Raw genomic sequence first — 15,573 nt, forward strand, 5'->3', positions numbered from 1 at the left:
AGAGATGCAAACTTTGTCTCATCTGGCCCTTTTCTTCTTTTCTCCCTGACTTCTTCAAGGTGTCTTTGTTGAGGCTGTTCCTTCTGTATCATTAATTCCAACTGCTGTACTTCCCTTGACCTTGTTGTTTTTCCCTTCTCTGTATCCGAGTGATTCCCTTTCCACTACCTATTGCCCTTCAGTCTAGATGAGGCTTCCTCAAGCTTCTTCCATTCTGAAAATCCTTTTTAATCCCTATATTCTTTTTTTTAATTTATTTTTTTATATGAAATTTATTGTCAAATTGGTTTCCATACAACACCCAGTGCTCATCCCAACACGTGCCCCCCTCAATGCCCATCACCCACTTTCCCCTCCCTTCCACCCCCTCTCAACCTTCAGTTTGTTCTCAGTATTTAAGAGTCTCTTATGTTTTGCCTCCCTCCCTCTCTAACTTTTTTTTTTTTTTCCTTCCCCTCCTCCCTGATCTTCTGTTGAGTTTCTCAGGATCCACATATGAGTGAAAACATATGGTATCTGTCTTTCTCTGCCTGACTTTTTCACTTAGCATAACACTCTCCAGCTCCATCCACATTGCTACAAAGGCCGTATTTCATTCTTTCTCATTGCCAAGTAGTATTCCATTGTATATATAAACCACACCTTCTTTACCCATTCATCCATTGATGGACATTTAGGCTCTTTCCATGGCTGTTGTTGAAAGTGCTGCCATAAACGTTGGGGTACAAGTGCCCCTATGCATCAGCATTCCTGTATCCCTTGGGTGAATTCCTATCAGTGCTACTGCTGGGTCATAGGGTAGATCTATCTTTAATTTTTTGAGGAACCTCCACACTGTTTTCCAGAGTGGCTGCACCAGTTTGCATTCCCACCAACAGTGCAAGAGGGTTCCCATTTCTCCACATCCTCTCCAGCATCTATAGTCTCCTGATTTGTTCATTTTAGCCACTCTGACTGGCGTGAGGTGATATCTGAGTGTGGTTTTGATTTGTATTTCCCTGATGAGGAGCGACATTGAGCATCTTTTCATGTGCCTGTTGGCCATCTGGGTGTCTTCTTTAGAAAAGTGTCTATTCATGTCTTCTGCCCATTTCTTCACTGGATTATTTGTTTTTCGGGTGTGGGGTTTGGTGAGTTCTTTATAGATTTTGGATACTAGCCCTTTGTCTGATATGTCATTTGCAGAATATCTTTTCCCATTCTGTCGATTGCCTTTTAGTTTTGTTGGTTGTTTCCTTTGCAGTGCAGAAGCTTTTTATCTTCACGAGGTCCCAATAGTTCATCTTTGCTTTTAATTCCCTTGCCTTTGGAGATGTGTCAAGAAAGAAATTGCTACAGCTGAGGTCAGAGAGGTTTTTTCCTGCTTTCTCCTCTAGGGTTTTGATGGTTTCCTGTCTCACATTCAGGTCCTTCATCCATTTTGAGTTTGTCTTTGTGAATGGTGTAAGTAAGTGGTCTAGTTTCATTCTTCTCCATGTTGCTGTTCAGTTCTCCCAGCACCATTTGTTAAAGAGACTGTCTTTTTCCATTTGATATTCTTCTCTGCTTTGTCAAAGATTAGTTGGCCATACTTTTGTGGGTCCATTCTGGAGTCTCTATTCTATTCCATTGGTCTATGTGTCTGTTTTTGTGCCAATACCATGCTGTCTTGATGATTACAGCTTTCTGGTAGAGGCTAAAGTCTGGGATTGTGATACCTCCTGCTTTGGTCTTCTTCTTCAATATTACTTTGGCTATTCAGGGTCTTTTGTGGTTCCATACACATTTTAGGATTGCTTGTTCCTGCTTTGAGAAGAATGCTGGTGCAATTTTGATTGGGATTGCATTGAATGTGTAGATTGCTTTGGGTAGTATTGACATTTTAACAATATTTATTCTTCCAGTCCATGAGCATGGAATGTTTTTCCATTTCTTTATATCTCCTTCCATTTCCTTCATAAGCTTTCTATAGTTTTCAGCATACAGATCTTTTACATCTTTGGTTAGGTTTATTCCTAGGTATTTTATGCTTCTTGGTGCAATTGTGAATGGGATCAGTTTCTTTATTTGTCTTTCTGTTGCTTCATTATTAGTGTATAAGAATGCAACTGATTTCTGTACATTGATTTTGTATCCTGCGACTTTGCTGAATTCATGTATCAGTTCTAGCAGACTTTTGGTGGAGTCTGTTGGGTTTTCCACGTATAATATCATGTATCTGCAAAAAGTGAAAGCTTAACTTCATCTTTGCCAATTTTGATGCCTTTGATTTCCTTTTGTTGTCTGATTGCTGATGCTAGAACTTCCAACACTATGTTAAACAACAGCGGTGAGAGTGGACATCCCTGTCGTGTTCCTGATCTCAGGGAGAAAGCTCTCAGTTTTTCCCCATTGAGGATACTAGCTGTGGGCTTTTCATAAATGGCTTTTATGATGTTTAAGTATGTTCCTTCTATCCCGACTTTCTCGAGGGTTTTTATTAAGAAAGGATGCTGAATTTTGCCAAATGCTTTTTCTGCATCCATTGACAGGATCATATGGTTCTTATCTTTTCTTTTATTAATGTGATGTATCACATTGATTGATTCATGAATATTGAACGAGCCCTGCATCCCAGGAATGACTCCCACTTGATCATGGTGAATAATTCTTTTCATATGCTGTTGAATTTGATTTGCTAGTATCTTGCTGAGGATTTTTGCACCCATATTCATCAGGGATATTGGCCTGCAGTTCTCTTTTTTTGCTGGGTCTCTGTCTCGTTTGGGAATCAAAGTAATGCTGGCTTCATAGAATGAGTCTGTAAGTTTTCCTTCCCTTTCTATTTTTTTGGAACAGCTTGAGAAGGATAGGTATTTTCTCTGCTTTAAATGTCTGGTAGATTTCCCCAGGGAAGTCTTCTGGTCCTGGACTCTTATTTGTTGGGAGATTTTTGATAACCGATTCAATTTCTTCACTGGTTATGGGTCTGTTAAAATTTTCTATTTCTTCCTGTTTGAGTTTTGGAAGTGTGTGGGTGCTTAGGAATTTGTCCATTTCTTCCAGGTTGTCCAGTTTGTTGGCATATAATTTTTCATAGTATTCCCTGATAATTGCTTGTATTTCTGAGGGATTGGTTGTAATAATTCCATTTTCATTCATCATTTTATCTGTTTGGGTCATCTCCCTTTTCTTTTTGAGAAGCCTGCCTAGAGGGTTATCAATTTTGTTTATTTTTTCAAAAAACCAACTCTTGGTTTCATTGATCTTCTCTACTGTTTTTTTTTATATTCTATATCATTTATTTCTTCTCTGATCTTTATTATTTCTCTTCTTCTGCTGGGTTTGGGGTATCTTGCTGTCCTGCTTCTGTTTCCTTTAGGTGTGCTGTTAGATTTTGTATTTGGGATTTTTCTTGTTTCTTGAGATAGGCCTGGATTGCAATATATTTTTCTCTCAGGACTGCCTTCGCTGTATCCCAAAGCATTTGAATTGTTGTATTTTCATTTTCATTTGCTTCCATTTATTTTTTAAATTTCTTCTCTAATTGCCTGGTTGACCCATTCATTCTTTAGTAGGATGTTCTTTAACCTCCATGCTTTTGGAAGTTTTCCAGACTTTTTCCTGTGGTTGATTTCAAGTCTCATAGCACTGTGATCTGAAAGTGTGCATGGTATGATCTCAATTCTTTATACTTATGAAGGGCTGTTTGTGACCAAGTATGTGATCTATCTTGGAGAGTGTTCCATGTGCACTCGAGAAGAAATTATATTCTGTTGCTTTGGGATGCAGAGTTCTAAATATATCTGTGAAGTCCATCTGACCCAATATATCATTCAGGGCCCTTGTTTCTTTATTTATTCTGTGTCTAGATGTTCTATCCATTATTGTAAGTAGAGTATTAAAGTCTCTTGCAATTACCACATTCTTGTCAATAAGGTTGCTACATATTTTGGAGGCTTCCGAATTTGATGCATAGATATTTATAATTGTTAGCTCTTCCTGATGGATAGATCCTGTAATTATTATATAATGCCCTTCTTCACCTCTTGTTACAGCCTTTGATTTAAAGTCTAGTTTGTCTAAGTATGGCTACTCCAGCTTTCTTTTGACTTCCAATAGCATGATAGACAGTTCTCTATCCCCTCACTTTCAATCTGAAGGTGTCCTCAGGTCTGAAATGAGTCTCTTATAGACAGCAAATAGATGGGTCTTGTTTTTTTTTTTTTTTTTTTTTATCCATTCTGATACCCTATGACTTTTGATTGGAGCATGTAGTCAATTTACATTTAGTGTTATTATTGAAATATATGTGTTTGGAGTCATTGTGATATCTGTAGTTTTCATGCTTGTAGTGGTGTCTCTGGTCCTTTGTGGTCCTTGTAACATTTTAGTCACAGAGTGCCCCTTAGGATCTCTTGTAGGGGTGGTTTAGTGATGATGAATTCCTTCAGTTTTTGTTTGTTTGGGAAAACCTTTATCTCTCCTTCTATTCTGAATGACGGACTTTTAGGTAAAGGATTCTTGGCTGCATATTTTTTCTGTTTATCACATTGAAGATTTCCTGCCATTCCTTTCTGGCCTGCCAAGTTTCAGTAGATAGGTCTGCTACTACCCTTATGTGTCTACCTTTGTACGTTAAGGCCCATTTATTTTTAGCTGCTTTCAGAATTCTCTATCCTTGCATTCTGCCAGTTTCGCTATGATACGTCCGTCATGCAGAAGATCGATTCAAGTTAGGTCTAAAGGGAGTTCTCTGTGCCTCTTGGATTTCAATGCCTGTTTCCTTCCCCAGATCAGAGAAGTTCTCAGCTATGATTTGTTCAAGTACACCTTCAGCCCCTTTCTCTCTCTCTTCTTCTTCTGGAAGTCCTATGATACAGATATTGTTCTATTTGATTCCATCACTTAGTTCTCTAATTCTCCCCTCGTACTCCTGGATTTTTTAAATCTTTTTCTCAGCTTCCTTTTTTTCCATAATTTTATCTTCTAATTCACCTATTCTCTCCTCTGTCTCTTCAATTGTGCAGTGGTCACCTCCATTTATTTTGCACCTCATTTATAGCATTTTAAAATTCATCAGACTATTTTTTAGTCCCTTGATCTCTGTAGCAATAGATTCTTTGCTGTCCTCTATGCTTTTTTCAAGCCCAGCGATTAATTTTATGACTATTATTCTAAATTCTTGTTCCGTTATGTTGCTGAAATCGGTTTTGATCAATTTGTTAGCTGTCCCTACTTCCTGGAATTTCTTTTGAGGAGAATTCTTCTGTTTTGTCATTTTGTCTAGTCTTCTGTCCCTTATGCATTTTAAAAGTTTGTGTGCTCTGCACCTGTGAGCACTGCTATATTGAAAGAGGGTCATACACTGTCCAGAGCCTGGTCCTTCAGGAGGTGTTTTTTCAGAGATTGTTACTTGCTCTCTGTTGTTGTGACTTTGGTTATTTTATTACCCTACTCATAGTGATATTTTGGACCCTCACCAGGTGTGCTTTGATTTGTTCCTTGGAGTAGCCCTGTAAAGGAAAACAGACAAACAGGAGACAAAAACACGCAAACACACGAATAACACAAACAAATAAACACAAACAAAAAACTAAAGACTAAAAACGAAAAACCCAAAAACACCGACTACAAGTAAAGAGGGTGGAGGCCGTGCTGATGGAAGAGCACATACAAGGAGAGAAACGCATGGAGGGGGGGGTAGAAAAAATAAACATCGATTTAGGCAGAGAGACTAAAAGGCTTAATCCGGAGAGAGAGAAGGGAAATTAAAGAAGGAGGTGGGGAAAATGAAACGAAGATAAAGTTACCCAGACAGAGAAACTCTATGGCTTGATTATTCCAGAGAGAAAGGAGTGTAAAGAAGGAGGTGTAGAACATGTTATCAAGACAATGGATTAAATATGTCTGTTTAGAGAGACCAATAACCAGAGTAACCAGCCTAGGGGAGGGAAGAGATAGGGAGGACAAAGGATGAGTAGAATATATTTATATATCCAGAGTTGACCTAGAGTTAATCCAGGCAATGCTGCACCGCTTGTTGGTAGTAGCTGTCTGCAGGGTCTGGGCCGATCTGGTGGCTACGCAGTTACCCAGCGCAAGGGGGCGTGGTTTGGCGTAATGTGGACCCACCTCCACTATGGGCGGGGGAGTGATCCCTGAGGCCCCGCCTTGGTTGGGGGGGGCGGGGGGGATGGTGATCCCTCAGTCTCTTCTCCACGGAGCCAACCCGGTGGACTCAGTTTGAGTCGTCCTCACTCGGTGGGCGCAGACGGGGTGGTTCTTTCTTGCTCCGCCAATCCCCTGACCCTGCGCTTGGCTAGGATTCAAAGTCCCGCTCCGCGCGTTCTGGCGCTGGGGAAGCGCCTCTCGGTACGGTGATACGTGGTCTCGGCTGGTTTTGTCTGTGCCCCCCACACTTCAGGGAGGACCGCCTTCTCCTACTGTGGACTGAGCCGCTGCCTTCCCCGGGAGTCCCCTGGGTGGCGGACGCAGGCAGGCTTTGTCTTTTCCCACGGCACTCCAGGGAAACGGCCACCATTTCCTCCCTGCAGACTGAGCCCTCAGCCCAGCCACTGTGCCCGGGGTGGCGGACACAGGCAGGTTCTGTGCTATCGCGCAGCCCTCCAGGGAGGGAACCACTTTCTCCAGCTGCGGACTGAGCCCTGACCTACCACGGTACCCAGGGCTGGCGCCCCTCCTCCCCAGGTGTGCGAATAGGGAGCCCGCCCCAGTCCAGAGAAAGCCCCGCAGTTAGAATCAGATGCCTCTCAGTCTCAATCCGAGGCCTTTCTCCTGTCCAGCTACGGTCCTGCACTTCCCCGCCCGCTCTTTCTCTTCCCTTTGTCTCTCCGCAGAAGGGGGTCCCTCCCCTCTGTGCCCACGGGGCCTTTTTTTATCTCCCCCAGTTCGCAGTTACCCACCTATCTTTTTTCGAGCTTTCTCATCTTCTTCCTAGTAGATTCAGTCTCTTTTCCTCCCAGGCTCTGGGGTTCAAAGTCCTTTGGTTTCTACGCGTCTTTGTTTGAGAGACGCGGGGAGTATGGATTCCCCCTACTTCCCCGCCCTATTGGCCAATAAAAATCCTCCTAATCCCTATATTCTTCAGTGACCACCCCATCTCTGTCTCTGCTCACTCTCATCCAGAGTCTCAAAGGAATGGCCTTCTCTCATTTTGATTTCCTCATACTCCATTCACCTTTCTACCACTGGCTTTTGGCTTGTGCTGTACTCTTCGCCCAAACTCCTTGCTGAGGTTCCTCTTTGTCAACTCTCACTTCATTTCATCAGTCCTTGCTTTATTGGATTTCTCTGCTCCATTTGGCACTATTAATCCATCTACCTTCTGAGAGCTTTCTACTTCTTTAAAACTTTTTACTTCTCCGTTTCCTTGGCTCTTCCAGAACTGACTGTTCATTCTCACATTTCTTTCTGAGGTATGTTTCCTCTATGAAATTTTTATAGGTTGGAGTAATTGTCTGTGTTCTTCTGCTCTTCTCATTCTACATATTCTTTTTTTTTTAAATGTTTTATTTATTGTTGAGAGACAGAGACAGAGCGTGAGTGGGGGAAGGGCAGAGAGAGAGGGAGACACAATCTGAAGCAGGCTCCAGGCTCTGAGCTGTCAGCATAGAGCCCGATGTGGGGCTCAAACCCATGAAGCATGAGATCATGACCTGAGCCGAAGTCAGATGTTAAACCTACTGAGCCACCCAGGCTCCCCTTATTCTACACATTCTTAAAAAGGAGTATTGAATATCGAATGGCATCCTTAAATTAGAGTCAAGTTGTAAAAACTGATATCAAGGGTTACATGGTAACAATGACATGAAAATGTGAATTGCTATCTTTCTATACATGTTCAGAGTTGTTCGTCAGTTCATTCGAGTTTCAAATGCCCCAGCTGCTTTATACTTTGTCTCTATTTCCTAAGGCTTCTTAGTGTGTCTAGAATTAGAATGAGCATTGGTCTCTAATGGTTCTGCATTAATTTTGAATCCCTGAAAAAAATGAATAAATCTATTAGAAACCACTTAATTTCATTTTGTCATTTTCTAGATAATATATTCTGGTGTAGGCAGTCCATTTTTTAAGCAAGTTTGCAATAAACAATTTCCCGTCAAGGTTAATATAATAGGCAAACACCTTTTGCTGCAACAGCTGGCAAGAGGTAATGGAAGATTAGCTTACATTATGATTCATTATTTCAAAATGTCAGAATAAAATGGATCTTCTGCATCCCCCAAGCCTCTTATTCTTTGGAAGAGGGTACATGTTTTGCTTTTCTAATGTTAATAGATTCCCTGTTTTTTATTTTCTCCTGTTTTTTTTTTTCCAGGCCAAATTCAGATAATCGGCGCCAGAGTGGCAGAGAGAGATTGGCCAGTACTGGTGATAAGGGAAGCATGGCCATGGAGTCTGCCAAGGAGACCCGCTACTGTGCAGTATGCAATGACTATGCCTCAGGCTACCATTATGGAGTATGGTCCTGTGAGGGCTGTAAGGCCTTCTTCAAGAGAAGTATTCAAGGTAATAGTGTGTTAAAAGCGACCTATTCCACTTTTAATCCTAAGGGGGGAAGCCACTGAAGAAGGAAGGCATAAGAGCAGTCGTTTGTCAAAGAACACTAATACCTAGTAGGTCCACTAGTATCTCTGGTAGAAAGATAGTGAAAAAAAAGTTCTCAGGAGAAAGAGTTGACAAAGACTAGGACAGTTGTGGCTGAGTAATTACGCTTCCTCCATTTGGCAAGATCCAAGCAGTCTTGAGCAACCCTACGGGAAGAGGACTCCAGTAGCTGGGTATTGATATGTTCGTGCCCTGATGAGGGAAGGGCAGGTGGATGTTCATGTGTTGTAGGCAACTAAGCTTATAGGATACTGTGTAATGTTAATTGTCTGTACATGATTACCTTTCCACCTTGGCTGTGTCCAGACATGTATTCTGTTCTGATCTTTGCTCCAGACCAATTCTAACTTAACTTGTTCTTCTCTCGCTTTTCTTCCATCTCTTTGTTGTCTCAGTGGATGAAATGACCTTTTGCTAAAATGAGAAGACACAATAGCTGTGACTTGTAATAGGGGGGCATATTATCTGTATAAGCAGTTATTAAGTATTTACTTGTTACATTTCATTTACCTGTCTGGTTGATCCTTTTCTTGTATATGGTTTATCAAGTACAGCTTCTCCTTTATAATGCCAGCTACAATTTATTTCTACTCCAAAAGTGTCTATATTATTGTATTTTAGAGTATGCCCTGGGGGGAATACCATTCCGTTTTACTACTGAAGATATCTATGCTAAATTTCCTTTGTCTGACAGGAATAGCAATCTGATAGGAGTGTAGGTTAGCTGAATTAACTTTGTCTTGGTCCATTTTAAAAGCAGTTTTTTTGACAGTTATTATTTTCAACGTCTTTTAGAAATCTTCTGTAATACTTGGACTTTTTTTGTTGGATTTCTTAATAAAATTAATGATATTCTCTGATAGTAAATTTTTGTTTATATATATATTACATATATATATGTATCCACACAAAGATACATATAAATAAATACACACACACACATGTATACCTATATCTAGGTGTTCAAGCAACATAGATTATTTAATTTTACCAACTGATACTATATTTTTAAAATTTTTAATGTTTATTTTTGAGAGAGAGAGAGAGAGAGGATCAGAAGCAGGCTCCAGGCTCCGTGCTGTCAGCACAGCCCAATGCGGGGCTCGAACTCACGGACCGCAAAATTGTGACCAGAGCTAAAGTAGGATGCCCAACTGACCTAGCCACCCTGGCGCCCCAGCGATACTATCTTAATTTAGAAAAATGTTATTTCTGTTTTGGTTTTGGTTAGCATAAGCCCATAAAGGTCTTTCGACAGCCATCTTCAATGTGATATTAATGTTTATTTGCTTTTGTAAATTCTAAACTAGCATTATTTTCATCAAACATTTAATTTGGTGTTGACAAATCATCTGACAGGGGTAGGTTTAGTGAACAGGTTCAACTACAAATTTGGACAAGTCACTTCTCTGAAACTGAGTTCTCTCATCTGTAAAAACGATTTAGAGCAGCGTTCAGTAATTTTTTTTTTTTTTTTTTTTTTTGTAAAAGGTCAGAGAGTAACTATTTTAGGCTTTGCATATAGACTTTGTTGCAGCTACTCAACTCTGACATTGTGGCCTATAAGGGGCCATAGACAATATATAAATAAATAGGTGTGCACCAATAAAACTTTGTATGCAAAAACAGACCAGAACTGACCAGAAATGACCTGTGAGCCATAATTTGCTGACCCTTGATTTAATGTATGGAAAGGGGATAGATTGTTTCTAAATCTGAAGTTTTGACTATTCATGTTTACTAAAAACTTACTTTGTACCTGTGCTAGTTGTTCTGAGGGAAATCAAAATATGTGTAAAACATAATTCATAATCCTACAAGATTTGGAGTTTGTTTGGGAAATTTATTTGGGGAGGCAAAGGTACTTGTTTTATGATATGATTAAAGTAAGTCAGCATAGGTAAAGTGCTATTATATGATAAAGATAAGGAAAATAATAGATGAATATAAGAAAAGAAATGTTTTAGTTATAAAAATCAAATTATTAAGATTAAAGATAGAAATGACCTTTCTTCAAGGAATAATAGCAACATTCTCACAAATTATTTTCATCCTTTTGTTCCGCTTTGAAGAGTGAACTGTATAACTTCACATCAAACTTAGTATTGTCTCTAAGCATTAAGGCATCAGAACAAAAAACACAGAAAAGAGGAAGGAAGATACACTTGTAAAAAAGTAGTGAAGGAAATGTGAGCTAATAAAAATAAACGTTTTATTGGTATAGCTTTATCTTAAGTTCAAATATTAAAAAAAAAATTCTGCTTGCTCTTTGATGGCTAAAATACATGTCTCATTTCCATCTTGTATACACAGACTAAATAGTAGGATTTCATTGTCATATAAATTATACTATATAAAATTGTACTATGTATAAATTGTGTAAAGCACAATTTCTACCTGGCTTCACAAACTTCATGGTATGAAATCTCTTAAATAAGGTCTATTAAGTGAGATGACTATTGAATCCACTTCAATATTCTGGAAGAAGCATAGATTTGAAGCAGAGATATTAACTTTTAGAGATAGGGAGGACCTTAAAATGATTAAATTCATTTATTCACTTATTTGTTGATTACCTTTACTAAGCACAACACTGTTCAAGGCCCTGGAGACACAATTATAGGAAAGACATGGTCCTTATTCTCATAGACCTTAGAAAGTAATGGGAGTGTTGGACAAATAAATTGGCAACCAAATTACAGTGTGAAAAGCGCAAAGATGAGGGTGAGTGCAGGGTGTTACAAGAGTCCAAACTTGTCTCGGTGCTGGTGGGTGTGAGTCAGGCTCTGAGGATGTTTCTTGATTTAAAATTAAGTCTGGAGGATGAGGCAAGTGAGCAAAATGAAGAAAGATGGGATGGGTGTTCACTTACAGGAATGAGCATATGAGCAAAGACCAGGAGGTGAAATGGAGTTTGGGGAGTTCTGTGAATAGTTATTAATAAAATTGACCCTTAGATTAAACAAAGACGTTCTTGAGCCATGTATATATTCTTAGGTTATGTAGAAACCAAGTAGTTTATTTCCTTTTTACTTGAGTAGCATTTCTATGTATTTGATTTGTCTGTTCATATAAGAGGGAATACAAGAGCACGTTTAGTGATTTCTTGTCCCATTTTCTCATGATAGTCTTGATAACTTGCAACTAAAAAGTTTTACTGAACTTCTTTGGCTCTTTATAAGTCACACTGCCCCTCAAACCTATTTAAGGACAGTGAAGGGTCTGACATGCAGGTAGAAACTTCTGAAGATGCTGTAGCTGTCCCTGTTTTTCTTGTTACTTAAGAAAAGAGCTAGAAATGAGTATCCATCAGATTGCTCTAGTGCTCTAAGTGTTTTCGTTGAAGAGGTAAAGTGTTTGATTTGAAAGCATACAAATTTTCATCCACTACTTAGTGTATAAACTTGATTACTCAAGAAATTGAGTAATGGCCTTAAGTTAAACATACGGTTTTGTTTTGTTTTGTTTTGTTTTTTCTAGTAGCATTTTTTTTTCAACGTTTATTTATTTTTGGGACAGAGAGAGACAGAGCATGAACGGGGGAGGGGCAGAGAGAGAGGGAGACACAGAATCGAAAACAGGCTCCAGGCTCCGAGCCATCAGCCCAGAGCCCGACACGGGGCTCGAACTCACAGACCGCGAGATCGTGACCTGGCTGAAGTCGGACGCTTAACCGACTGCGCCACCCAGGCGCCCCGGTTTTTTTTTTTTTTTCTTTTTTTTTAAGAAAAGTCAAAGACACTATTTAAGGAAGGGGTAAATGGAATATTATATGGAACTTGTTAATCATTGCAGGTGGAGAATCAGTGTTTCTTAAGATGTATTGTAAGCAGAGACTTTGGATGAGTTATATAAGCAGATGTGATGATTGGTTCAACAGCCAGGTACTACTTTTGAGGATTGTTTTGAGGAAAAAGGACTCCCCTGAACTCACTTCTTCCCTGACACTATCATTTCAAATGGTCATGAGGTACAGTGGAATCCCAAGTCTATCTGTACACCATTAGCTATGCTACCACTTCAGGTTATCTCGCTAATGTGTATATAGAAGATGGTGACCATTAGATCAAACAGACATGGTCCAGGCAGGTGTTGGATTAAAGGTGAGGTAAGATCCTAAGGACATCAGGGTGATACCAGGGTGGAGTCTGGTTATGGTTCAAGACAGTGGGGTCTTGGCTCCAACAAGGATAACTGAGAAGCTATATCTATCAGGCCTTAGAAAGCACTGGGGGGGGGTGTGGGGGGGGGGAGGTTGGGAGGGGGTGGTGAGACATTCCAGCACCCTGGATAGCTCCTTCAACAGCAGCTGAGGATAAACAGACTTTCTGAAGACCTTCAGTCCACTTAGTTGGGTCCATCCACTTTGTAGAGCTGTATTAAAAGAGAACTTAGTTCTTTCATGCCTAGGAAGTCACCCTTGTTCACCCACGCTGTATTAGTTTTTATGTTTAGTTTCCTCTTTCTGGCTACCTTCCGGCTTGACATATGTACCCATGCCTGGGAAAAGTCCAGAGGATGGGGGATAAATGGAGGCTGCTCTCTCATTATGTAACTATTTTATCTCTGGGATCCTTTCAGAGATATGGCTCAAAGTTGAGGTCTGGCAGTATATGCACACAAAAATACTAAATCTTTGATCTTCATATTTCACACTTGCCCCTCTACCATCTAGTCTCCATGGAACAGCAGGTGAAATCTTTTAAATATATTAATCAGGTCATGTGGTCTTAAAACTCACTGCTCTCGAAGTCCAGATTCCCTTCTATGGCTTAAAATACTCTTCACTCCCTTAGTCCTGCTTATTTCCCACCCCACCCCCCCCCCATTCACTGCAATCCAGCCACAGTGGCCTTCTTTCTCTTCCTCCAGCACACCAACTGTGTTCCTTCCTCAGGACCTCAGCATGTTTTCCCCTTTGCGTGCAACATCTGGATCTTTACTCTGCTGCTTTCTTGTCATTTGGATCTCTGCCCAAGATCGCTTTCTCAGAGAAACCTTCCCTGATTACCTTAGCCAAAGTAACCCTACAAATGTTTGCCCCTAGTTTTTTTTTTTTTTTTTTAATGTTTACTCCATTACCCTTATTTTTACTTTAAGGGCCTTAAACCCTTAATGAAGTTCTTTTATTTATTCATTTGGTTGATGACTGTCTGTACCAGGTGCTGCTTCCCCATGTTCCCACCCAAACTTGAATGTAAGTAAGCTCAGTGAAAGCTGGTTTCAGATCTGGTCTGCCCTGTGAGTTACTGTTGTACCAGTGCCTCTTGTAGTGTTGGGCACATCTCTGTTAAATAGACTATGACAAGGGGCACCTGGATGGCTCGGTCGGTTGGGCGTCTGACTTCAGCTCAGGTCATGATCTCACTGCTTATGAGTTCGAGCCCCACAATGGGCTCTGTGCTGACATCTCAGAGCCTGGAGCCCACTTTGGATTCTGTGTCTCCCTCTGTCTCTCTCTGCCCCTCCCTAGCTCATGCTCTGTCTCTCTCCTTCAAAAATAAACAAACATTTAAAAAAATAAAAAAAAATAGACTGTGACAAGAGGTCAAAAGAATGGTAGATAAAGACTGCGATAGGACGTCAGAGAAGGAGGAAGTTTCATTCGGTAAGGCCAGTAAGAGAAGCATTAATGCAAATGGTGTATTCAATATATGTCTAAAAAGAAATGAAGGATTTTCATAGACAACAAGAAGTCTGGAAAATAATTCCAGAAATGTGAAGTAGCATAAGCCAAGGAAAGCTCAGTGGAAACTGAGTAAATAAGTCTTGAGAGGACAGGGGCTTACCGTTCTCTTTCTACCTCTTTTTTTTTTCTCTTCAGCCTTTTAAAAAATGTTTGTTTGTTTGTTTGTTTGGAGAGGGAGAGAGAACAGTGGGAAGGGGCAGAGGGTGGGGGGAGAGAGAATCCCAAGCAGGCTTTGCATTGTCAGCAGAGAGCCCTGCATGGGGCTCCATCCCACAAACCTGTGAGATGTGACCTGAGCCAAAATCAAGAGTCAAATGCTCAACCGACTGAGCCACCCAGGCATCCCTCCTTTACAGCTTTTTGGAAGTAGGCACTCCCCAGCATCTGTAATCTGTTTTCCTTTCATTTTCCCATCCTTTTTTTTCTCCACCCAGTTTCCTAGATGGTCTCAGGCATATCTGCTATGGGTTTAGTTGTGCTTCCCCAAAAGCCATGTTGAAGTTCTAGCCCCCAGTGCCTGAGGATGTGACGTTATTAGGAAATAAGGTCTTTGCAGATATAATTAGTTGAAGTCATATTGGCCCTTAATTGAATAGGACTAGTGTCCTTATAAGAAGAAGGACGTTTGGATACAGAGACAGGGAGGAGGATGCCATGAGCCGATGGAGAGAGAGATTGGAGTGATGTGTCTACATGCCGAAGAACACCAAAGATTGCAGGCAAAAGCCAGAAGCTACGAAGAGGCAAGGCAGTGGTGTTCTCCACAGCGTTCAGAGAGTGTGTGCAGTGGAATCCCAAGTCTATCTGTACACCATTAGCTATGCTAGCACTTCATGTTATCTCGCTGACAACTCGACTTCAGATTTTTAGCCTCCAGAACTGCGGGACAATACTTCATGTTGCTTTAAGTTAGTCACTTGTGTTTTGTTACGGAAGCCCTAGGGAAACAATATTTAAGCCCTTAAGTGCCACAACTATGCAAATATCTCCCACAGCTAGCTCCTGCCTCCACCTTGCTTCCTGTAGCGACTCCTCAAGTGTCATCATTGGACACCAGCCACTCCTCCCCAGGACTGCTGTTTGTGTCTGTTTCCCGATTGTGCCCTCAGGTACCCGTACTTCAGCCCTTGCAGTCAGTCTCTTCGCCTGCTTGCTGTGCGGCACCGCCCCTGAGGTTTCCCAGCAGAACTGTTGTGTAGTCTGTTGAGACCATGTCTCTCATTCCCCCTAACTTCACCCAATTCCCGCTAACTTTCTCCAGGATCACTGCAGTCATTTGAGTTTTCCTTTTGCCT

The 15,573-nt window shown here is 40.8% G+C and overlaps 1 protein-coding gene across 4 annotated transcripts in view; it reads left to right on the forward strand.

Annotated features, from left to right (window-relative positions):
- The window catches only part of ESR1 (estrogen receptor 1), a 390,751-nt gene that overhangs the window by 151,143 nt on the left and 224,035 nt on the right, over positions 1 to 15,573 (forward strand). For all 4 annotated transcript variants that reach the window (XM_045500070.1, XM_045500071.1, XM_045500072.1 and 1 more), the window contains exon 3: positions 8,300 to 8,490. In XM_045500070.1, the coding sequence (XP_045356026.1) occupies positions 8,300 to 8,490 (191 nt within the window). The remainder of the gene's footprint in view (positions 1 to 8,299; positions 8,491 to 15,573) is intronic.

This window comes from Leopardus geoffroyi, chromosome B2 (assembly GCF_018350155.1).
Source record: "Leopardus geoffroyi isolate Oge1 chromosome B2, O.geoffroyi_Oge1_pat1.0, whole genome shotgun sequence".
Classification (NCBI taxonomy): domain Eukaryota; kingdom Metazoa; phylum Chordata; class Mammalia; order Carnivora; family Felidae; genus Leopardus; species Leopardus geoffroyi.